We start from the raw sequence: 25,671 nt of genomic DNA, 5'->3' as shown, positions 1-25,671 counted from the left end.
GTGCTTAAAAAAAAAAAAAAAATGCCTGTAATTACATGCCTGTAATCCCAGTGACTTGAGAGACTCTGGCAGAGGATCACAAGTTGGAGGCAGCCTCAGCAATTTAATGAGGCCCTAAGCAATTTATCAAGACCCTGTCTCAGGGCTGGGGTTTTGGCTCAGTGGTAGAGCGCTTGCCTAGCACATGTGAGGCCCTGGGTTCGATCCTCAGCAACACATAAAAATAAATAAATAAAATAAATGTGTCCAATTACTATATATATATATATATATATATATATATATATGTATTTGTTTTGTTTTAAAGAAACCCAAAACACCTTAAAAAAAAAAAAAAAAGACCCTGTCTCAAAATTAAAAGGGGCTAGGGGGCTGGGGTTATGGCTCAAGCGCTCGCCTTGCATGTGTGAAGCCCTGGGTTCAATCCTCAGCACCACATAAAAATAAATAAATAAAGGTATCATGTCCATCTACAACTTAAAGGGGGGGTGGCTAGGGATATGGCTCAGTGAAGTGCCCCTGTGTTCAAGCCCCAGTATCTCCACTCCAAAAAAAAAAAAAAACAAGAGGGACCTGAAGGTAAAATTTACTCTTCCTACTTTTGTAGTTGGATCAGTTTTTTTTTTTTTTAATATTTATTTTTCAGTTTTCGGTGGACACAAAATCTTTATTTTTTTATTTTATGTGGTGCTGAGGATCGAACCCAGCGCCCCGCGCATGCCAGGTGAGCGCGTTACCGCTTGAGCCACATCCCCAGCCCCATGGATCAGTTTTGACTACATAAATGTTTTGAGGTTATGATGTGTCCCCTGAATCAAAGCACTGATGCTTTGGGATTAGTTTGCTCAGCATGGCACTCCTCCTAAGAACTGGGGGAACCTGACAACTGCCTTGTATTAGGTCATTTTCCCTTTATCTTGCTGCAGTATTGATCAACTATAAAAATGGAAAATAGTCAGCCACTCTAAAACTTAATAATGGTTAATAAGATTTTCTGTATGACTTTTGGTAAAGATGACAGTAACCACCTAGAGAAACAGGACTATTGTTACAGAATTTTTAGCAGAATTACTATCATCTCCAAACATGCTAAGGTTTTCCTTGTTTTGTGAACACTATGAAAAATAGGAAGCTTTCTAAAATGAAGATCTATTTTTCTCTTTCTTGTCAGCCTACTTACTGCCCTAAAGCTACTTTTAGTAGAGAAACTAGATCTGTTAAGTGTTATTTTCTGCTTTTCCTTCCTGTCCTCTTATTCTCCCAGCTGACTCAACCCAGAACCTTATAGGGAGAGTATTACACTTCAACAAAATGTGTTTCCTTTGACATTTAAACAACCCTCCATTTTGTCTTTCCATATTAGAATTTTTCCTCTTCCCCTTCAGCACTCTGCCTGACCTGTCTTTTTTTCAGTTCATTTATTATTGCTAAGGTTTGCAGATTGTACCAGAGGAAGGAGCCACTTTTATAAACATGTGTTCTTGCCCAGCTATTTTCAGAAGTAGGAATAACATTCATCTTCTGATTGTATGCCTGCTCCCTATATACAGCTGTGCTCATCCACCCTTATAAATGAGGTTACTCTAAGTCTTACCTTATCTAGAAATAAATGGACACTGTTCCTGTTTAAAATTGTTATGCAGGGCTGAGTTGTAGCTCAGTGGTAGAGTGCTTGCCTAGCATGTGTGAGGCACTAGGTTCGATCTTAAGTACCGAGTAAATATAAACAAATAAGGGGCTGGGATTGTAGCTCAGTTGTGGAACACTTACCTAGCCCCATGAGGCCCTGGGTTCAATCCTCAGCACCACATAAGGATAAATAAAATAAGAGTATAGTATCCATCTACAGCTCCAAAAAAAATCTAAAAAATAAATAAATAAACAAATAAAATAAAGGTTAAAAAAATCTAGCATTTAAAAAAAATTGTTATGCATTAAGCAGAGCAACCCATCACTGACGGGAGATGGCCACATGAATTCACTTTGCTAATAGCCATGGAGAATTTAGCTTAATTACTACTTCTTACACAATATGCTATTTCTTTAAGATGCCAGAGCCTTGAAGAGGGATAGGAATCCTATCCTTCTCCCCCTCTGGATCCCCACACCCTGCAATTCTACATGTGTCTTTTAACCAAAATAAAGGGACATTCTAAGGAAATTGCATGAAGAGAATTCATTAGAGATAGCTATGTCATGAGCTAAGGCTCTCAACTAACAGTGAGGTGTGTTCAGTAAGTTAATTATCCTTTCTGGACTTTAATTTCCTCATTTTAAAAGTAGCTTTTTTTTTCAATAACTTTATTTTATTTATTTGTATGTGGTGCTGAGGATCAAACCCAGTGCCTCACATGTGCTAGGCAAGCACTCTACCACTGAGCCACAACCCCAGCCCTTAAAAGTAGCTTTAAATGGGGGTCAGGGTGTGACATAGTGGTAGAGCATTCATCTCACATTGAGGAGACCCTGGGTTTGATCGCTAACATGTGTCGGGAGGAGGATTGTGCTTTCTGTTTGGGTTTTTTTATTTTTTTTAAGGGTTCTAGGGATTGAACTCAGGGTTACATCCCCAATCCTATTTTGTATTTTATTAGAGACAGGGTCTCACTGAGTTGCTTAACACCTTGCTGTTGTTGAGGCTGGCTTTGAACTAACTATCCTCCTGCCTCAGTCTCCCAAGCCTCTGGGAATACAGGTGTGCACCACCTCGCCAAACAAGATTGTGCTTTCTATCTCCTTATGACCTGCCTTGCTTAAAAAATGATGTTAGGGGGCTGGGAATATGGCTCAAGCGGTAGCACGCTCGCTTAGCATGCACGGGGCGCTGGGTTTGATCCTCAGCACCACATACAAATAAAAATAAAGATATTGTGTCCACTGAAAACTAAAAAATAAATATTAAAAACTCTCTCTCTCTCTCTCTCTCAAAAAAAAAAAAAAAGTGATGTTAGGACTGGGTATGTAGCTCAGTTGTAGAGTACAGCGTAGCAAATACAAGGACTGAGTTCAATCCCCAGCACCAGGGTGAAAGAGAAGATGATATAAGGTTGTAAACATTTAGTCAGAAATATAAAAACACTTTCCAAGTTGGTAGGATTATAGACATGTGCCACTGTACCCAGTTTAGCAACATAAATTCTGATTCCACAATAAGATCATTCTTAAAGCAATGTCCAAAAATTTGAGGCTGAAGTCTTAATACTCCATAGTTTGGTCTAAGCATTTTCTTTGTATTGCACTGTTAGCTAGTTGTCTTATTAATAGTGTTATAATTGTTTTTGTTTTAATCCTGTATTACTGATTAAAAATCTGAGATTCATAGAAGCCAAATGACTTGTCCAAGGTTATACTGTAACAGAGCAAGGTTTTGGTCTAAGGTTTTCTGATTTTAGGTACTGTGATCTTTTACAGCACTCTAGATCAAAGAAAATGAAACTAGGTGAATTACTACAGAGACCTTGAGAGTACTAAACAAGTAGTATTTTATTAATATGTGACCAAAGACAAAAGATTAATTCTAGATTCCCCAGATTTATTCTCTTTGATACACAGAAAATATATTTTGGAAGTTCCAATCAAGGTGATTTACAGAGCTGAATGTGATGGCTGTAATCTGGGGCTTCTAAGGCTAAGGCAGTAGAATCATAGGTTTAAGGCCATCTTCAGCAACTGAGTGAGGACCTAAGCAACTTAGAGAGATCCTATTCCAAAATAAAAAGGACTGGGGATGTAGCTCAATGGTAATGTGCCCCTGGGTTTAACCCCAGTACCGAAAAAAAAAAAAAAAGAAGAAGAAGATGATTTACAGAGCCAGGCATAGTGATGCACACCTATAATCCTATGACTCAGGAGGCTGAGGCAAGAGGATCATGAGTTCAAAGCCAGCCTGGGCAGCTTAATAAGACACTTTCAAAAATTTAAAGGGATGTTAGCTCAGTGATACGAGCACTGCTGGGTTTAATCCCCAATATTATAAAGAAAAAAGAATTACTTACAGGGCTCAAACTTTTGACATATCTTCTCCTCCAAGCACTTACCAAGAATTTAAAGTAAAATATGAAAAAGAGAAATCAAAGAACATGTAAAGACAGGGGTGGTGCAAACCTGTAGTCCCATCTACTTACTACTGTTACTCAGGAGGCTGAGGCAGGCCTGGTGTGGTGGCACACACCCGTAATCCCAGTGGCTTGGGAGGCTGGGGCAGGAGGACCACAAGTTCAAAGCCAACTTAGAGAGGCCCTAAGCAACTCAGTGAGATCCTGTCTCTAAATAAAATATTTAAAAGGGCTGGAGATGTGACTTGGTAGTTAAGTGCCCTGAATTCAATCCCCGGTACCAAAAAAAAGATGAGGTGGGTAGGAAGAACACTTGAGCCCACAAGCTTGACACTAGCCTGGGCAACATAGAGACTCTGTCTGAAAAAGAAAAGAAAAAGAACGAGGCACAGTGGTGCACACCTGGCCTGTAATCCCAGCAATTTAGGAGGCTGAGACAGGAGGATTGAAAGCTCAAGGTTAACCTCAGCAATTTAAGGAGACCCTGTCTTAAAACAAAAAAAAAGCTAGGGGTACAGCTCAATAGTAGAGTGCCCGTGGGTTCAGTCCCCAGTACATACCCACAAAAGAAAATGTTTGGTTTTAAAAACAAAATAACTATCTCAATGAACCAAAAACAGAAGAGTTGGAAGTCACTAGTGTGGCTGAAGCTGTGGACTTGCTGAGTTTCTGATGGGTAAATAATTATTACAAATGCCCCAGAAAGAGATGAGAATTTGGGGCTGGGTTGTGGCTCAAGAGGTAGAGTGGGGACTGAGTGGGGACCTAAGCAACTTAGCATGGGTTCAATCCTCAGTACCACATAAAAAATAAAATAAAATATTGGGGCTGGGCTTGTGGCTCAATGATAGAGTGCTCGCCTAGTACTTGTGAGGCACTGGGTTCGATCCTCAGCACCACATAAAAATGAAATAAAATATTGTGTCCACCACCTACAACTAAAAATAAATATTAAAAAAATAATAAAATATTGTGTCCACCTATAATTAAAACATAAATATTTTTTTAAAAAATGAGATGAGAATTTGCCAGGCATGGTGGCGTATGCCTGTAATATCAGTGACTTGGGAGGCTAAAACAAGAGTATCACAAGTTTGAGGTCAGACTAAGCAATGTAGTGAAACTCTGTCTCAAATAAAAAGTAAAAAGGGCGTGGGGTGTAATTCTGTGGTAGAGCTCCCTGGGTTCAATCCCCAATACTGTAGAGAAAAAATAAAGAGAGAGATGAGAACTTGAAGCTAGGGGAGTAGGATAGTAACCCCCAACCAACCTCATGCAGGGAATCATTTAATTGGGGGAAGAGAGAAACCTATGGAGAGCTGGAAAAGACTATATCACGCTGCCTCTTGATTCACTGATTTAGAATTATGATATCTTAGGCCTAGGGTTGTAGCTCAGGGGTAGAGCACTCGCCTAACATGTGCAAGTCCCTGGGTTCGATCCTTAGCACCACATAAAAATAAAATAAATATATTGTGTCTATCTACAACTAAATAACAATAAAATATTTTATTAAAAGAATTATGATATCTTTAATTTTACTGTGACACAGACCATTTCAGTAGCTATTTGGGTTGGGTCCTTAGGGTACCAGAAAGAAGAAACTGCAAAATTATTAGAGAAAAGGTGGGGGTTAATAACAAAGTCATACCACTCGAAAAAAACAAAAAAATTCCTAAAAACCAAAATTTTATATAATAGAAATCTTGTGCTAAGGAAAGTAGCCAGTTAAAATTAACTATGACTTCCACTTTAGGGAAGATGGAATAGACAGACTTTTCCCTGTTATTCCCATTAATTTCAACTAAAAAACTTAGATATAAACAAAAACAACAAACTATGGAAGGTACAGAAGAGAAGGGAGACCAGCAAGGGAGCCCAGAGCCAAAGACCTAAGTCCCAACATGGTGGTAATTCCCCGGGGCTTTGGCTTTCCTTTTGCCTCCCACATCCCATATGTAGAAGAATTCAAGCTGAACAGGAATGAGACAAGTATATTTACCTTTATTGCTTTTAATCCAACATAGTGATAAAAGTTCTAGCCACTGTCAATAAGTTAAGAAAAGGAAATAGAAGACATAGATTAGAAAGGAAGAAGTTAAACTGTTCCTGTTGGCCAGCCTCACCAACTTAGCAAGACCCTATCTCAAAAATAAAAAGGGCTGGGGTAGCTATATGGAAAGCACCCCTGGGTTCATTCCCCAGTACTAGAGGGTGGGGGAAAGCAAAAAATTGTTCCTATTTTCAGATCACTTGATGTCTTTAGAGAAAATCCTTACAATTATACAAAACTCCTGGAATTAATAAATGAGTTCAGCTAGATCAAAGAATATAAGATAAACTTAAAAAAATCAGCTGTGAAGCTATTATACACTAGCTACGAATACATGGACAGTGAAATTAAGAAATATAATACCATTTACAGTAGCCATCCTACTATAAAATATTTAGATATAATTCTAAGAAAACATCCATGGGATTTGTATGCTATAAGCCACATAGTGCTGATGAAAAAAATTAAAGAATATCCATATAAATACAGAGAAATGCTGTTTACAAATTGGCAAACAACATAGTAAAGATGATAGTTTTCCTCAAATTAACGTACAGGCTTAACAGAATCCCTAACCAAAATTCCAGCAAATCATTTGTTTGTTTATTTTTTGTACTGAGGATTGAACCCAGGGGTGCTTTACTACTGTGTTACATCCCCAGTCCTTTTATATATATATATAAGGGGGGGGGGTTCATTAAGTTGCTGAGGCTAGCCTCAAACTTGTGATCTTCCTGCTTGAGCCTCTCAAATTACTGGGATTACAGGCATGCACCACTATACCAGCAGCAAGTTTGGTTTTTTTGTTTACTTTGTTTTGTTTTGATATTTAGATATAAAGAAGATTATTTTAAAATTTACATGGGAAGGCAAAGGAACTAGAACAGCTATCACCACTTGCTTAACATGTGCAAGGTTATGGGTTCAATCCCCAGAACTGGAAGAAAGAAAGAAGGGGGGGGGGGGAAGCTATAACAAAAGAATAATAAAATGGGAAAGTTCCCAATTTTAAATCTTGCTGTATAGCCACAGTAATTAAGACTGTGGAGGCCTGGGGATATAGCTCAGTTGGTAGAATGGTTGCCTCTCATGCACAAAGCCCTCCTTCAATCCCCAGCACCATCAAAAAAAAAAAAAAAAGACTGGAATTGGCAGAGGGATAGACATATAAATTAATGGAACAGGACAGAGAATTCAGGAATAGACTCACTCAAATGTGCCAAACTGATTTTTGGCAAATGCGCAAAGGAAATTCTTTGGGTGAAAGATAGCCTCTAGGACAAATGAACATAGATGGAAAAGAAAAAAAAAAATCTCATTCAAAAAGTGACTCAAGCCCGGCGTGGTGGGGCACGCCTCTGGAGGCTGAGACAGGAGGATTGAGAGTTCAAAGCCAGCCTTAGCAATAGCAAGACGCTAAGCAAGTCATTGAGACCCTGTCTCTAAATAAAGTACAAAATAGGGCTAGGGATGTGGCTCAGTGGTTGTAGGTACCTAAGTTCAATTCCTGGTACCAAAAAAAATTGACTCAAAATGAGCTGGGCGTAGTGACATACACCTCTAATCCCAGTAGCTTGGGAGCTGAGGCAGGAGGATCATAATTCTCCTTTGGGAATTTAGGAGGCCCTTAGCAACTCAGAGACCCTGTCTCTAAATAAAATGTAAAAAAGGGCTGGGATGTGGCTCAGTTGTTAAGTGTCCCTTGGTTCAATCTTCAGTACCAAGAAAAGGGGAGGTATGGAGGTTGACTCAAAATGGATCAAGGACTTACACAGAAAACAAAACTTTTAGGGAAAAATCTGGAAGAAAATCTTTAGTTAGGGCCAAGTATGGTTCTCAATCTTGACACTAAAACATGATCCTATAAAGAGAAAATTGATAAATTAGATTTCATCAAAATTAAAATGTTAGTTCTGGGAAAGACTGTTAAAATAATGAAATGACAGAGCTACCAAATAGGAAAAAATATTCCACCAAGGCCTAGGATACATAAAGAACTGTCAAAATTTAACAGAAAACAAAAAATGTAATCAGAAATGGGCAAAAGATATGAACAGACATTTTACCAAAGAGGCAAATAAGTGCACAAAAATATATTCAATATCATTAGCCATTAGGAAAATGCAAATTAAAACCACAATGAGATGTTACTTCCACAGCCATCCTAACACCAAATACTGGCAAGGATACAAACCGACTGGTGGTGGGAATGTTAAAAGGTACAGCTGCTCTGAGAAGTTTCTTTAAAAAACTAGATTTGCAACTTTAGTGTAACCCAACAGTTGCACTCCTGGGTATTTATCCCAGAGGAATGAAAACGTGTTCACACAAAAACTTGTACATATATATTCATAGTAGTTTTATTCATAATAGCCCAAAACTAGAAATAATCCAGATTTCCTTCAAAAGGTGAATGGTAAAACAAACTGTGATACAACCATACCATAAATACTGCTTAGCAGTAAAAAGCAATGAACTGCCAAGAATGGTGGCACAACCCTGTAATCCCAGTGATTTGGGAAGCAGAATTGTAGGTTTAAGGACAGCCTCAGCAATTTAGCAGGGCCCTAAGCCACTTAGTGAGACCCTAAAATCAAAAAGGGCTGGAGATGATGTAGCTGAGTGGTAAAGTGCTCCTGAGTTCAATCCCCAACACCCCTGCCCCACTCCCCCCAGAAAAAAAAAAAAAAAAAAAAAGGCAGTGACCTGAACTGCAAGGTGAGGTGGGATATGCCTATAATTCCAGCTACTTGGGAGGCTGAGGTGGAGGATTCCAAGTTCCAGACTAGCCTGGGCAACTTAGGGTGACCCTGTCTCAAAATAAAAGAAAAGGGGCAAAGGGGTGTAGCTCAGTAGTAAAGCACTTGGCTAGCATATGCAAGGACCTAAGTTTGATCTCCATTACTGAAAAAATAAAAAGGCAAACAGGTTAGTAATTGCCCTGTGTTAAGGAAGGGTATGAGTGGGAGGGAAGTGACTATAGCCTAAAAGATACTGTAGGTATCTTTGTGCTGGTAGAAATGTTTTGTACCTTCCCTGTATCAATATCAGCTTCCTGATGGGGATGTTGTACTATGGTTTTGCAAGATATTACCATTGGGGGAAAACTGACTGAAGGATACATGGGATCTCTATTATTTATCATAACTGTATGTGAATCTATAATATCTCAAAATTTTAAAACAAATTAATTTAATAAAAACATCAAGACTGGAGCTGGAGTTATAGCTTAGTGGTAGCATGTTTGCCTGGCATGCACAAGATCCTGGGTTCAATCCCCAGGACTGTAATTAATTAATTAATAAATAAATAAATAAATAAATAAACAAACAAACAAACAAAAAGCCATAAAGTCCAGGTATGGTGGTGCACACCTGTAATTCCAGCAGCTTGGGAGGTTGAGGCAGGAGGATCACGAGTTCAAATTGCTAGCCTCAGCAATGGTGAGGCCCTAAAGCAACTCAGTAAGACCCTGTCTCTAAATAAAATATAAAATAGGGCTGGGGATGTGGCTCAGTGGTTGAGTGCCCCTGAGTTCAATCTCTAGTATCCCATCCCCACCACCCCAAAAAAGAAGCCATCAGGACTTACATGCATAGCTAAGTAAATTGATTTAATTAAGTATTTTTAGTTTTATGAAAGAGAAACAAAAATAATGTCTATTAATAAGATGAAACTTTTACTCAAACAGCCAAAAACTAAATAATGTCACATAGATATGAAAAATTTAGCCAGTTTAAAATCTTGGAAATGAAAAATAGTCATTGAAAAAAAATGTTTTTAGCTCAGTACCTTAAATTCAAGAAATTAAATTTATAGATAATTGCTGGCAATATGCCACATAGCTATAATTTCAACACCTCAGGAGGCTGAGGCAGGAGGAATATAAGTTCAAAGCAAGCCTGGGCAATTAAGTGAGACCCTGACTCAAAATAGAAAAGGCTGGGATGTAGTAGTAGAGTGCTGTTGGTTTCAATTCCCAGTACTGCAAAATAAATAAATGTACAAGTAATGACCTGAGAGATTCCAGGACACATCTAGTGTAAGTCCTTAGAAAATAAAAGAATGAATAAGTGACAAGCAATAAATGAATATAAAATAAGTGATAATTTTCCTAATTCGAAATTTAAGTATTTAGATAGTGCACTCCAAGTATCAAATAGGATAAATAAAAGTAAATAATATTCTAATTAAACATGGTAGATCAACCTCCTCCCTTATAACTTACTTAAATGTCAGTAAAGAGATTTGTTTTTAAGGGATGAACTCAAAAGTTTGAAAAGTATACTGCAGACAAGTATGATCAGTAGAACTGATTATAGTATGTGCAATTCCTTGGGTTTAATCTCCAGCACCACATAAGGGAAAGAACCACATAAAAGAAAGAACAAGCAAGCAGAAAATTAGTAGGGATGTAGAAGAATAACACTGTCAGCTTGACCTTTCATTTATAGAACACCCAACAACTGCAGAATATATACTTTTTAATATTCTTTTCAGGTGCACATTGTCCTTCAAGAAAGACCATATTTTAGAACATAAATTAACTCTCACTGAATTTAAGAGGATTGAAATCATATAGCGTATGTTCTCTGACCACAGTAGAATTAAGTTAGAAATCATTAACAAAAAAATATTTAAGAAAGAGCATTTGACAAGAAGGGTAAGGCCCTGCCTTTAAGCCCCATCACCCCAAATTAAATATTTTTAAAAAGCTGGAAAATCCTCATATATTTGAAATTTGACAATAGCTTCAGGATCCAAAAAAAAAAAAAAAACAATTGTCAGAGAAACTAGAAAATATCTTGACCTAAATGACAATGAAAACTGATCAGAATTTGTTAGGATGCAGCTAACATAGGTCTTAATGGAAATTTATATCTTTAAATTGCTTGCACCAGGGCTGGAGATATAGCTCAGTGGTAGAGCCTGTTCTCAGCCTGTATTTAGTATGCACAAGGCCCTGGCTTCAATCCATAATACCAAAAAATTAAAATTAAAAAAAGAAGAAACAAATTCTAAAATAGGTCGACAACTTTCTGTAAGGAGCCAGATAGTAAGTAAATATCTTAAGTTTTGCAGGTCATACAATCTTTGTTGCATCAACTCTGCCCTGTGGTGTAAAAGAAGGCATACACAATGTGTAAATAAACAGGTGTGATTATGTTCCAATAAAACTTTATTTGTAAGCAGTGATAGTAAATTTTATAACACAAAAATCTCATTTTCATTTTATTTTCTGTCATTAAAATATAAAATTACTTTTTAACCAAACATTAAAAAAATACTTTGCCAGGCACAGTGATGCACACCTGTAATCCCAGCAGGAGGATTGTGAGTTCAAAGCCAGCCTCAGCAGATTAGCAAGGCACTTAGCAACTCAGCAAGACCCTGTCTCCAAATAAAATATAAAATGGGCTGAGGATGTGGCTCAGTGGTTAAGCCTCCTGGATTCAATCCTTAGTAATAGAATACTAATACTAATACTACTACTACTACTAATAATAATAATAATAATAATAATTCAAAGATCAAAAAGTCTCAGAATACTACATTACCAAAGGGAAAGGTCAAGAAGTGTTTCGTGGGCTGCTGAGGAATAGGTAAATTTAATAAATCTCTTTGAGGCATTTTGGCAGTGTTTATGAAAACTCTAAATACAAATTCTTTGTAGCAGTTTTACTACAGGATTTTAATCTTATAGATACATTTGTATAGGAAAGATAAAACATTTGTACAAGGCTGTTTATTGCCATTTATTTATAATAGCAGAAGAGTGAAGCAATCTCAAGAAAAATAAAATAGCTTTCTGCATACTCATAGAATGATCCAAAATATATGGATATGTGAAAACAACAATGTTCAAAACATTTTGTATATATAGGGCAGGTGTTGTGGCTCAGAGGTAGAGCGCTCAACTACCATGCGTGAGGCACCGGGTTCGATCCTCAGCAACATATAAAAATAAAATAAAAATATTGTGTCAACCTATAACTAAAAAATAAATTTAAAAAATTGTGTGTGTGTGTGTGTGTATATATATATATATATATATATATATATATATATCTACCATTTAAGGATGAATGTACCAATATATTTCCTTAACTACTCAAAAGCATTTTTAAATAAGATTAACAACATGTCAGGAGTATTCGCTGTGCCTCATTTTGGAATGAAATTGTACCCAAAAAACCTAAGATGTCCACCAAAAGGAGACCAAATTGTGATAAGTATTTTAAAGAACAAATTGTGGGGCTGGGGATGTGGCTCAAGCGGTAGCGCGCTCACCTGGCATGCGTACGGCCGGGGTTCGATCCTCAGCACCACATACAAACAAAGATGTTGTGTCTGCCGAAAACCCTGAAAAATAAATATTGAAATTCTCTCATTCTCATTCTCTCCCCCCCCCCCCCGCGCTTAAAAATAAATAAATAAATTGTGGTCAAATCATGCATTGAAATAAATACTTTGCTCACTTGGGAATGGTACCAGAGGATCTAAGAAATTATTATCTCCCAAATTAACAAGTACATTACAACAAGTACAAGACAAAGAATACCTGGAATGTAGCCTTTGAATCACTTCTTTAAAAACCCCCTGTTCCCCGTGATGGGCAGAATCACAGCCTCTGGGACAGGAGTCCCCTGTATTTTCTAGCAAAGCAAGGAAACTTCTTTTTCGTTTTTCTAAAAAAAAAAAAATCACCAAGGATAAATCTCACGTCCATACTGTTACATGAGAAAGGTAAGTTGTATTGCCAACATGATCTGATCAACATAAAGCTTTAAAATATAAATAATGCTTTTGAATTATAATATTTTACTACTTAGAAATGAAATCTGATGCACATAAGGCACAAAATCAGTCGATTCATTGAGCTGGGTGATAGGTACATGGTTATTGTTTTTTTCCCCCTATATGAGGATTAAACCCAGAGGAGCTCTACCACTGAGCTACATTCCCAACCTTGGTTTTGGAGACAGGGTCTTTAAATTGCCAAGGAAGCCCTCAAGCTTGGGATATCCCTGCTTCAGTCTCCTGAGTCTTAGGGTTATGATGCTGTCACACCTGTCTTTGTTTATTGTTTCATTTTGTTGATACTGGAGATTGAACCCAAGGGTTCTTTATTACTAAGCTATATCACCAGCCCTTTTTTATTTTTTATTTTGAGACAGGGTCAGAATTGCTCAGAACTTAGCTAAGTTGCTGAAGCTGGCCTCAAATTTTTGATCCCCTGCTTCAGCCTCTTGAATTGCCAAGTGTTACAGGCATGTGCCAACACACCCAACCATGTTTTTTTTTTTTTTTTTTAATATTTATTTATTTATTTAATTTTTTTTTAGTTTTTTAGTTTTCGGCGGACACAACATCTTTGTTTGTATGTGGTGTTGAGGATCAAACCCGGGCTGCACGCATGCCAAGCAAACGCGCTACCGCTTGAGCCACATCTCCAGCCCCCATGGGTGTTTTATTAGGTTATCTTTCATACTTTTTTTTTTTTAAATTTTTTTTTTTTTTTTTAATATTTATTTTTTTAGTTTTCGGCAGGCACAACATCTTTGTTTGTATGTGGTGCTGAGGATCGAACCCGGGCCGCACGCATGCCAGGCGAGCGCACTACCGCTTGAGCCACATCCCCAGCCCCCATACTTTTTTTTTTAAAGAAATATTGCTTCTGCCCACCCCCACCCCCACCCCAGTATTGGGGATTGAATCCATGGGCACTCTACCACTGAACTACATCCCCAGCTCTTTTATTTTTTGAAGACAGGGTCTTGCTAAATTGCCAAGGCTAGCTGTACACTTACAGTCTTCCTGCCTCAACCTCCTGAGTAGCAGGAGTTACAGGACTTGCACCCTTGCACCCAGCTGCATAATATTTTTTAAAAATATTTAGTTATAGATGGGCACAATATCTTTAATTTATGTGGTACTGAGGATCAAACCCAGAGCCTCGCGCATGCTAGGCAAGTGCTCTACCTCTGAGCCACAACCTCAGCCCCTGCATAATATTTTTAAAGTTAAGAAATTGTGTTTTGCATTGACCATGAAGTCTTTGCAGCTATTACCTATCCAACTGTGCCTATCCTGTTCGTCCCATTGGTGCCCAGTGCAATTCCAAGCCCTCCCACAGAAGTCAGAGTGCTCAAATGAAGAATACCCTTTCCAATGGCCAACAGGGTTTGCCTTTTCTATATTTCTGTCTTCTTGTTTTTCAGGTATGTTGGTGGTAAATGTAACATGGAGGAACAAGACATATGTAGGTACACTTCTTGACTGCACACGGCATGATTGGGCACCCCCAAGGTGAGCACTTAGTCTGAATCTCTCTATAATCAGTGAACCCTTATACCTTTATCCTGCTAGAGCCGTATACCCATCTTTTTTTTAAAGGGCATTATAATATAGAAATAAGAGAAGGCACTGTGTTCATCTCTCATTTAAAAGAATAAATGGGGATGGGGCAGTAGCTCATTGGCAGAGCGCTTGCCTAGCATGTGTGAGGCACTGGGTTCGATCCTCAGCACTGCATACAAATAAAATAAAGACATGCTGTCCATACACACTACAAAAAAAAAAAAAGAATGAATAGATTATGTATTAAAGTATTGGCTGGGAAATAGGGATAGAAGAATGGGAAATAAATTATTTTCTTAATTGCTTGGTCGTTTTTTTGTTTTGTTTTGTTTTCTTATGTGTTTGGTATCATGGGCACTGAACCATATCCCTAGCCCTTTTTATTTTTTATTTTGAGACAGGGTCTCACTATGTTGCTTAGGGCCTCACTAAATTGCTAAGGCTGGCCTCTAGTTATGATCCTCCTGCCTCCAGAGCCTCTGGGATTACAGTCATGCAGCAACACAACCAGTGAAGAAATCCTTTTTAAGCCCTTGTCTAGAATTAAATTCTAGCTTCTTCCTTTAGTCACCTTGAGACTAAGGATATAAAATCTAACTATCAGTGAACAAACACGCATTGATGATGCTTTTCAATGATAAGTATCCCCCCAGAAACTCATCTCAAGAACATGTTTAGTTTTATAAGCCCTACTAGACTAGACCATGTAGGCAAGGACCTTTACAAATTGCCATTTTTGCAGGGGGAGGGGGTACTCAGAACCCATGTACCCATGCTAGGCAAGTGCTGTACCACTGAGCTGCATCCTCAGCCCCTCAAATTCTAATTTGACCTGAAGAACATTTGCCTAGCATGTGCAAGGATCTGGATTCAATCTTCAATCCCTAGCACTACCAAAAAAAAAAAAAGATTAATATTTCAGTGAATGGCATATTACTTTTTAGTACCCAATTTGCCAGGGCTTGGGGTGCCTGAATGTGGGAGAATAATTTACAGCTGTCATGCAGATAACATCCAAGGAGCTCAACACTTAATGTAGTTCCCACACATTTACAAGCTTCTTTAATGACTCATAGTCATTAAAAATGGTAGTTACCAAGTAGGGTATATGGTGCACACCTATAATGGCAACTGCTTGGAAGACTGAAGTAGGAGTATCCCAAGTTTGAAGGCCAACCTGGACAAGAAAGCTAGACCCTGTCTGAGGATGGGGGTGGGGGATGAAGAAGAAAAGAAATTGGTAGTTACCATCTAGACATCTTTTACAAAAACTATACTGCCCATTATTCCCTTGAAACAAAGATCGGCAAGAATGTCCCAAGGAAAATTATTTTTGAAGTTTTTTTACTCCCTATCACTTTCTTTTTGTCTACTGTAATGGTGCTCTACCTGGGATTATGTGGTTATTTATGCCTCCTAATATTGAGAGATGCTGGGCCAGGCTTCTGGAGGCTTAGCATATTGTAAAACTGTTCAGATGAGCTCAGACCAGTTTTATGTGTGTTTGTTTATTTGTTTAAATATTTATTTTTTATTTGTAGTTGGACACAATACCTTTGTTTTATTTATTTATTTGTGGTGCTGAGGATCGAACCCAGGGCCTCCCACACACTAGGTGAATGCTCTGCCACTAAGCCATAAACCCACCCCAAGTTTTTTGTTTGTTTGTTGTTGTTTTTGTACTGGAGATTGAACCTAGGGGGCTTAACCACTGAGCCACATCCCCAGCCCTTTTTAGTTTTCATTTTGAGATAAGGTCTTACTAAGTCACTGAGGCTACCTTTGAACTCATGATCCTCCTACCTCCTTCCAAGTCACTGGAATTACAGGCATGTGCCACCATGCCCAGCTAAGACCAGTTTTTGTTCTCTATATCCTCTTTTTTTATTTCTGAGAAATCTTTTGGAAGGATTTATTTCTGCTTTGGGGTATGTAAGAATCTAGAGAAACAGTGGGTAAGTAGGGCAATAATAAAAATAGTAGCTTTATAATATGAATGTTCTGGGGGCCCAAAGGAGATAATTGACAAAAATTGTCTTTTTTTCTTCCATAGCTGTGGCACTCACAGTCTTAGAAACAATCTATTCCACCTGCCCCTGGAGTAAGAGTCAAAACCATCTTTAGATCTAAACAGGAACCATCTTTAGCTAAGTGTTTTATTATTTTAGATAGTATTTTGGGGTCCATGAAAAGCTACTCTAGGGCCAGTGAAAAAAGATCCATAGGTGCAAATCTCGAGATGCAAACATTCAAAAAATTCATATACTATTTATTGGCTGACATTGTGTTTAGGACATATTTAGGAGTGTTTTAAATGAATGGATGTTTGATTTGTTCTACCAGTCTATACCTTTGTGGTAAGGTATTTAGGCAAAAAGCATTATGCTGAAAGCAGAACTAAATTCTGGTTGTTTATTGCCATTAATCAGCAGTGTGACTTTGAGTCAGTTACTTAGCATTCCTGGTCTCAATTTCCTGAGTGATCTTTAAAGTCTTCTCTGAAACCGTGATTATGGCTGCATATAGGAAATGCAGAATAATGACTATTTTTTGTGTGATGGAACAAATGCAGGCATGACTACTCTTTGCCTGCATGGCTTTAGAGAGAAATGCTGGGGAATAATTTGTAACTGGCATGCAGGTAAAATCCTAGGAGTTCACCACTTAATGCAGTTCCCACAAGCACAAATTCTTTCAACAAATCATATTTGTTGAAAGCAATAATCATCATCTGGAAGGTTCTTCTGGAGGCTACAACTAAACTGGTTTAAAGACTTTTTTTTTTCCATCATGCACAGTGGCACACACCTGTAATCCCAGCTACTCAAGAGGATGAGGCAGGAGAATTGCAAGTTCAAAGCCAGCCTCAGCAAACTAGTAAGACTCTGTCTTAAAATAAAAAATAAAATAAGAAAAAAAAGGTCTGGGGGCATGGCTCAGTGGTTAAATGCCCCCGGGTTCAATCCCCAGTACCAATAAACAAATAAATAAAGATGGTTTCTCTTCTTAATACTATCCTGTTATATTTGTTCTTTGCCAAGATTCTGTGACTCACCCACCAGTGACTTGGAAATGCGCAATGGTCGAGGTAGAGGCAAACGCATGCGTCCGAACAGTAACACACCTGTCAACGAGACAACCACAGCCTCTGAGAGCAAAGGGACCAGCAGTAGCAGCAAAACCCGAGCAGGAGCCAATAGCAAAGGCCGCCGGGGCAGCCAGAATTCTTCAGAGCATCGCCCACCTGCCAGCAGCACTTCAGAAGATGTGAAGGCCAGCCCTTCCTCAGCTAATAAGCGGAAAAATAAACCCCTTTCAGACATGGAGCTGAATTCTAGCTCAGAGGACTCCAAAGGGAGCAAGCGTGTCCGTACAAATTCCATGGGCTCAGCCACTGGCCCCCTCCCTGGGACCAAGGTGGAACCCACTGTTCTGGATAGAAATTGTCCCTCTCCAGTCCTAATTGACTGTCCCCACCCAAACTGCAACAAGAAATACAAGCACATCAATGGACTTAAGTACCACCAAGCTCATGCCCATACAGATGATGACAGCAAGCCTGAAGCAGATGGAGACAGTGAGTATGGAGAAGAGCCCACCCTCCATGCAGACCTCGGGAGCTGCAATGGTGCACCCGTCTCACAGAAAGGTTCCTTGTCCCCTGCCCGTTCAGCTACCCCCAAAGTTCGGCTCGTGGAGCCTCATAGCCCCTCTCCTTCAAATAAATTCAGCACAAAAGGCCTCTGTAAGAAAAAATTGAGCGGGGAAGGGGACACAGACCTTGGGGCCTTATCCAATGATGGCTCTGATGATGGACCCTCAGTAGTGGATGAAACAAGCAATGACGCCTTTGATTCTTTGGAAAGGAAGTGTATGGAAAAAGAGAAATGTAAAAAACCCTCTAGTTTGAAACCTGAAAAGATTCCTTCCAAGAGCTTAAAGTCAGCCCGGCCCATTGCCCCTGCTATCCCCCCACAGCAAATCTACACTTTCCAGACAGCTACCTTCACAGCAGCAAGCCCAGGCTCCTCCTCAGGCTTGACCACCACAGTGGTTCAAGCCATGCCTAACAGTCCTCAACTCAAGCCCATTCAGCCCAAGCCCACTGTTATGGGAGAACCTTTTTCAGTCAACCCTGCCTTGACTCCAGCCAAGGACAAGAAAAAGAAAGACAAAAAAAAGAAGGAATCTTCTAAGGAACTTGAAAGTCCTCTGACCCCTGGGAAGGTATGTCGAACAGAAGAAGGCAAAAGTCCATTCAGGGAATCATCAGGAGATGGGATGAAAATGGAAGGACTCCTGAATGGCTCATCAGACCCCCATCAAAGCCGACTGGCTAGCATCAAGGCTGAAGCTGATAAAATCTACAGCTTCACAGACAATGCCCCCAGCCCTTCAATTGGAGGCAGCAGCCGCCTAGATAGCACAACCCCTACCCAGCCCCTGACTCCCTTACATGTAGTGACCCAGAATGGAGCTGAAGCCAGCTCAGTCAAAACCAATAGCCCTGCATACTCTGACATCTCTGATGCTGGGGAGGATGGGGAAGGCAAGGTGGACAGTGTCAAATCAAAGGACCCTGAACAGTTGGTTAAGGAAGGGGCTAAGAAAACTCTTTTCCCTCCTCAGCCACAGAGCAAAGACTCACCATATTATCAAAGCTTTGAGAGTTACTACTCTCCAAGTTATGCACAGTCTAGCCCAGGGGCTCTGAACCCCAGCAACCAGGCAGGAGTGGAGAGCCAGGCCCTGAAGATGAAAAAGGATGAGGAACCTGAGAGTATAGAGGGGAAAGTAAAGAATGATGTCTGTGAGGAAAAGAAGCCTGAACTGAGTTCCAGTCAGCAGCCCTCAGTCATCCAGCAGCGGCCCAACATGTACATGCAGTCCCTGTATTACAACCAGTATGCCTATGTGCCCCCCTATGGCTACAGTGACCAGAGTTACCACACCCACCTCCTGAGCACTAACACGGCTTACCGGCAGCAATATGAAGAACAACAGAAAAGGCAGAGCTTGGAGCAGCAGCAGCGGGGACTGGACAAGAAGGCAGAGATGGGCCTGAAGGAAAGAGAGGCAGCACTCAAGGACGAGTGGAAGCAAAAGCCGTCAGTTCCACCTACCCTCACCAAGGCTCCCAGCTTAACAGACCTGGTAAAGTCAGGACCCAGTAAAGCCAAGGAGCCAGGGACTGATCCTGCCAAGTCAGTCATCATTCCCAAGTTAGATGACTCTTCAAAACTCCCCAGCCAAGCCCCTGAAGGCCTTAAAGTGAAGCTGAATGAGACCAGCCACCTAGGCAAGGAGGCCTCTGAGGCTAAGACAGGCACAGAGTGTGGCCGACAGGCAGAGGTGGATCCAATACTCTGGTACCGACAGGTAACTCTTGCCCTTGGGAGGAAGTGGAAATACTGTCTGATAAACTTTCTGTCTCCCTCACAAATGAGGGCTATCCTTAGATAAGGGTTCATTTGAGATTATCAAATGTGGGTGTGGTGGATAATTCTGGAGGCTGAGGCAGGAAGATCACCAAGTTCAAGGGCAGCCTCGGCAATTTGGCAAGCCCCTGTCTGAAATAAAATAAAAAAGTAGAAGGACTGAGGATGTAGCTCAGTGATAGAGCATCCCTGGGTTCAATCACCAATACCTTTTTTGTTGTTGTTGTTATAGATGGACACAATATCTTTATTTTGTTTATTCATTTTTAAGTGATACTGAGGATCGAACCCAGTGCCTCAGTGTTCGAGGCATGCGCTCCACCACTGAGCCAAAACCCCAGCACCCCCAATTGCTCGCTTCGGCAACACATAGACTTTAAAAATTGGAGTTTTAGAGTTATGATTTTAGGAATTCTTTATCTTTGTAAATTTTTTTCGTGATTTTTTTAAAGGCTGTGATAGGATTGCAAGTTTGAGGCCAGTCTCAGCCACTTAACAAGACCATCTCAAAATATAAAGGAGTGGGGATATAATTCTGTGATAGAGGGCCCCTGGATTCAATCCAGAGTCTCAGGGAATGGGGGTAAGCACTATATAGCTCTGTAAAAGAGGTTTTTTCCATTTGATAAGAAAGACCTAGGTACATTAGCTTGATTTGTCTAAAGTTACTTGAACCTTCACTAGCAGAGCCAGGACTAGAACTTAGATATCTTATTTCCTAGTATAATGTTCCTTCCACTGTTTAGTTCCTTCCTATGGAATGAGTTAATGGTATCTCTTCATGTTTTAGAGCAGGTCAAAAGTACACTACTCATTTTCTTTAAGAACGATTTTATAGCCATATGTGATAATGTCTGTAATTCCAGCTACTTGGGAGACTGAGACAGGAAGACTGAGACAGGAAAATCGCAAGTTTGAGGCCTGCCTGGGCATCTTAGCAAGACCTTGTCTGAAAATAAAATTTATAAAAGGACTAGAGATGTGGCTTAATGGTATATCACTTGCCTATCATGCATGAGGCCCTGCATTCAATCTTCAGAACTGAAGAAGAGGAGGGAGAAAGGGGATTTAGTAGGTGGAGTTAGAACAGAGAATGTAGAGTCTCGCATCTTTATTCACGGAACTTAGACTATCTTCCCTTCCCTACTGGTGAACACTTACCCTCCTTCTCTGACCTGGCAGCAGTGATAGCTTTCTACCCATTGAGCTTGCCCTGAAGAAGGGAAACAATAGCTCAATTAGTAGACTGCTTGCCTGGCATGTATAAGGCCCTGGGTTCAATCCCTAGCACCACCACACACACCAAAAAAAGTGTGCTGAAGAAAGGAAACAATCTAAATGTTTTAGAAGGAGGTAGCCCCTTCTATTCCAGGAATATTTGTCCCAGAATGTTTGTGCTTGCCTAGAGAACGTACACTGATAGGTTTTCCTTTTCTCTCCCCACATCTTGTCTCCTTGAGTGGGGAGCTTTTTAAACAAGAGAAACCAAAATTGGATTGTAAACAAAGATCAATAAAAGCCAGGATCCTACCCTGCCCCAGGAGTCTAGTGTGCTTGTATTTATACTGGGACCTGGGGCTTGAACTATATCTCTGTCTTATGTGTACAACACCTCGTTCTGTGATTATTGTAGGAGGCAGAACCCCGGATGTGGACATATGTTTATCCTGCCAAGTACTCAGATATAAAGTCAGAGGATGAGCGGTGGAAAGAGGAACGGGATCGCAAATTGAAGGAGGAAAGGAGTCGGAGTAAGGACTCTATCCCCAAGGAGGATGGGAAGGAAAGCACAAGTAGTGACTGCAAGCTGCCCACGTCTGAGGAGTCCCGCCTTGGGAGCAAGGAGCCGCGACCAAGTGTCCATGTGCCTGTGTCCTCTCCCCTCACCCAGCACCAGTCCTACATCCCTTATATGCACGGCTACTCCTACAGCCAGTCCTATGATCCCAACCACCCCAGCTACAGGGGCATGCCTGCTGTGATGATGCAGAACTACCCAGGTACAGCATCCTAGTGCCATCTCTGCTCCATTTACCAGGAAGGGAGATTTCAAACCCAGAGTTTTGTTGCTTGGCACTAAGACTCAATGAGGCTTGTTTAGATGACAGCCCTTTTTTGATTGTATCTTTCTGTGAAGTGGTCACACTTTCTCGTAGCTCCTTAAATGACTCCTGATTATAGTCTGAGGGACTAGCTCTCCTTCCCTTGTTCAAGCTAGAGGGTTGCCTCTACTGTCAGTTCTCATTGATACTCTTAGTATCACCATCTAAGCTGGCTTCTTTTTTTTTCAGACATATGCTCTAAATTTTGCAATGTACAAGGCACTATGGAGAATATAAAAGAGATTAGTTCCCGCCTCTCAAAAACCTTATAACTTGATAGAGTAGAGACATGTGGAACAAATAAAATTCAGATCAGAACAATGTATATATTCAGTTGCAAGATCATGCTCAGCTGAAAGTTTGGAAGGCAATCAAGAGACAGGAAGAACAGTTTAAAGTAAGGGGATGTCTGGCTAGGTTCAACTTGAGAAAGATTAGCTCTTTATGCTGGTATCCATGAGTTCCTAGAGGGGTGGGGCAAGTAGAGTTAAATAAGAACATTTTCTTTTTTAAAAAGTTTTTAGGGGCTAGGTTGTACCTCAGTAGTAGAGCTCTTGCCTAGCATGTGCGAGGCACTGGGTTCGATTCTCAGCACCACATATAAATAAATGAATAAAATAAAGATCCAAAAACATCTAAATTTTTTTTTAAAGAAAGTTTTTAGAAGAAAATGTTCTTAGTCAACTCTGCTTGCCAATTTCTATTGCCCAAAGAGTCATGTGGGATTCTTCTGGGGTAGAAGGGCATTCAATTTAACTTTGTCTTGTTATTTATCTTAACATGTAATAATTATATATATTAATAGGATATAATGTCATATGTCAACAAATGTATACAGCATGCACTGATCAAATCAGGATGATTAGCATTTTATGTTTGAGCCTTCAAATTCTTTTCTTACAGATATTCATAAAATATAGGCTTATTGTGAATTTATGAATATAATATTCATAAAATATAATAGGCTTATTATGAACTATAGCCACCCACTTTTCTGTGGAAAACAAGAATATATTCCTTCTACCTGTGTTTGGATACTTGTTATCCAACTTCTCTTTATTCCTTACCCTTCCCCCAACCCCTAGTAATCACTATTCTACATTCAGATTTGCTTGGGCTTTTTTTTTTTTGCAGTGCTGGGGATTAAACCCAGGGCCTCATGCATGTAGACAAGCACTCTACCACTGAGCTACATCCCCAGCCTTGACTTGGGCACTTCTTTTTTTTTTTTTTTTTTTTTTTTTAAAAGAGGAGAGAGAGAGAGAGAGAATTTTTTAATGTTTATTTTTTAGATTTCGGTGGACACAACATCTTTATTTTATTTTTATGTGGTGCTGAGGATTGAACCCAGCGCCCCGCGCATGCCAGGCGAGTGTGCTACCACTTGAGCCACATGTCCAGCCCCAGACTTGGGCACTTCCTAACTTACTTCTTAGAGCTTCCACCTTCCTACAACCTAAATAATCATGACATCTGGTGACATTGTTTTTAAGACAGACTCTAAGTAGAATAAGTAAGCTTTTCAAACAGAAATGGAAAATTTTCTCACTCCTTGAGCAAGGTAAGGTGTTCCTTACTCCCTGTCACATACACTCATATATATAAAAATAATAGTTCTGTGTATTGTGAAGGCTTGCTCCAATCCAGGCACTATCCTGAAATATTTATGAACATTATCTTCTTGTCTTCATTTTGATGAAGAAACTAAAACTCAAAAAGGTTGTTAATTTGCTGAAGATTACCCAGCTAGAAAGTTTCAGAGGTTTAGCTAATCCCAAGGCCAGTTGACTTTATATCTTTATGATCTTTCTACTTTAATATCACCCCTCCAAAAGAATCTGAGAGTCCTTCAAAGAACCATACAGGTCAGGGGAAGTCAGCTCCAGGAAACTGAAGGCATATTCCTTGCATCCCTTCACTCATTTTCCCTGTAGAGTTCAATAAAGAAAAGACAAGCCAATAGTCTTATCCCAAAGATACCATGGTAGGAAATACCTCAGCCTATGCCTAGGAAAGCTAATGCCCACTTAACCAAGCTCACTAAAGCAGTTTCTTCTACCTTTCACTTCTTTGACCACTTGATTTCTCCTTCCCCAGGTTCCTATTTGCCTTCCAGCTACTCTTTCTCCCCATATGGCAGCAAGGTCTCAGGTGGTGAAGATGCCGACAAGGCACGAGCCAGCCCCAATGTCAGTTGTAAATCCAGCTCAGAGTCCAAAGCCCTGGACATCTTGCAGCAGCATGCCAGTCACTACAAGAGCAAGTCTCCCACGGTAAGAGAAGTACAGTATTATCCAAAAATAACAGAGATCCAAAATCTTGGAGGCAGTGGGCAAGTTCAGGTCCTAACCACAGTGCAACTTGACTGACTCATCAGGGCAAGTTCTTGATTCATAGGTGTCCTGCGTTTTCAGGAAATCATAATGTGGGGCTCTGGTTATATCACTCATGTCTGTCTCACTCTGGTGCTTCTCTGTGTTTCCTTTCCTTTCCAGATAAATGATAAAACTTCTCAGGAGAGAGATCGGGGAGGCTGTGGGGTGGTTGGGGGTGGCAGCAGCTGTAGCAGTGTTGGGGGATCAGGCGGGGGTGATCGAAGTGTCGACCGGCCCCGTACCTCCCCTTCCCAGCGCCTGATGTCCACACACCACCACCACCACCACTTGGGGTATTCATTGCTCCCAGCACAGTACAACCTACCCTATGCAGCAGGTAAGCCTATTGTCCCTATCATCTATATTTTGGTCTGCATCCCAGTAGTAATGCTCATAGTAAGGTCCCCCCACATAACAAACTTTCTTCTTTTTTCTTTTTTTTTTAAAGAGAGAGTGAGAGAAAGGGAGACAGAATTTTTTTAATATTTATTTTTAGTTTTCGGCAGACTCAACATCTTTGTTTGTATGTGGTACTGAGAATTGAACCCGGGCCGCACGCATGCCAGGCGAGCGCACTACCGCTTGAGCCACATCCCCAGCCAAGAATCTTTTTTCTTTTCAAGCTTCTAATCTATCCAAAATACTAGCCTCCTGCAAATACTCATTAAAACATGACATTTATTTACTCCCTTGGAGCTGGGGGATTCTTAGACTCATCCAGAATGTTGACTTTGATATTCACAGAATAAGGAACAGGTATTCCCACAGCCAAAATAAAAGAAGCATCTATTTAATTTAAAAAAAAAAAAAAAAAAAAACTATACTAAAAACTATACTGTCCACCCACAATCACTGTATCTGGCCAAGAATCAGATTTTTTTTTAGTCAGTACCCAAAACTCAGTGGAGCTAGGAATTTAAGAGGTCTGTCCTCCCTGTGTCTAGCCAGCTGGTGAAAAGGAAATGTGAAGGGGAGGTTTCTGTGAATGCTGGACTAACATGTCCTCCTACTTGCCCAGGGCTTTCTTCTACAGCCATTGTTGCCAGCCAGCAAGGCTCAACTCCCTCACTGTACCCACCCCCCAGGAGGTGAGAATGGTAAGTAATTTTTGTTTGTTTGGGGCAACATAGGGCCAGAAATAGCTGCTACCTGGATCACAGCATCCCTGTGGATCCTAAGTGAGGGATAACTGAGGTGTCAGCAGTCTGGAAATAGTGGAATCCTGCCAAGCCTCTTGTAGGACAGTCTCCTGTGAAGCTGTATGCATCTAAGAGACCTGTGGCCCCT

At 40.1% G+C, this 25,671-nt stretch overlaps 1 protein-coding gene and 1 long non-coding RNA gene across 4 annotated transcripts in view; one reads left to right on the top strand and one right to left on the bottom strand.

The window, feature by feature from the left end:
- Positions 1-25,671, top strand: part of Znf609 (zinc finger protein 609) — a 193,473-nt gene that overhangs the window by 163,343 nt on the left and 4,459 nt on the right. For 2 of the 3 annotated variants that reach the window (XM_046426676.2, XM_046426677.2), the window contains exons 4-9: positions 14,331-14,418; positions 17,511-19,848; positions 21,541-21,907; positions 24,107-24,282; positions 24,505-24,721; positions 25,403-25,481. In XM_046426676.2, the coding sequence (XP_046282632.1) occupies positions 14,331-14,418; positions 17,511-19,848; positions 21,541-21,907; positions 24,107-24,282; positions 24,505-24,721; positions 25,403-25,476 (3,260 nt within the window). In that variant the 3' untranslated portion in view covers positions 25,477-25,481. Of the gene's footprint in view, positions 1-14,330; positions 14,419-17,510; positions 19,849-21,540; positions 21,908-24,106; positions 24,283-24,504; positions 24,722-25,402; positions 25,482-25,671 lie in introns of those variants that run through there. The other variant, XM_058573290.1, reaches the window with a different exon arrangement.
- Positions 10,576-13,552, bottom strand: LOC131423491 (uncharacterized). Its single transcript, XR_009225134.1, has 2 exons — positions 12,671-13,552; positions 10,576-12,471 (listed from the first exon to the last, which is right to left on the bottom strand). It is a non-coding gene; the product is annotated as an uncharacterized LOC131423491 (long non-coding RNA).

Source organism: Marmota monax, unplaced genomic scaffold (genome assembly GCF_021218885.2).
Source record: "Marmota monax isolate L192 unplaced genomic scaffold, Marmota_monax_Labrador192_F-V1.1 WCK01_AAM20220418_F8-fsc00078, whole genome shotgun sequence".
Taxonomy (NCBI): Eukaryota; Metazoa; Chordata; class Mammalia; order Rodentia; family Sciuridae; genus Marmota; species Marmota monax.
This window is presented reverse-complemented; position numbering and strand designations above follow the sequence as displayed.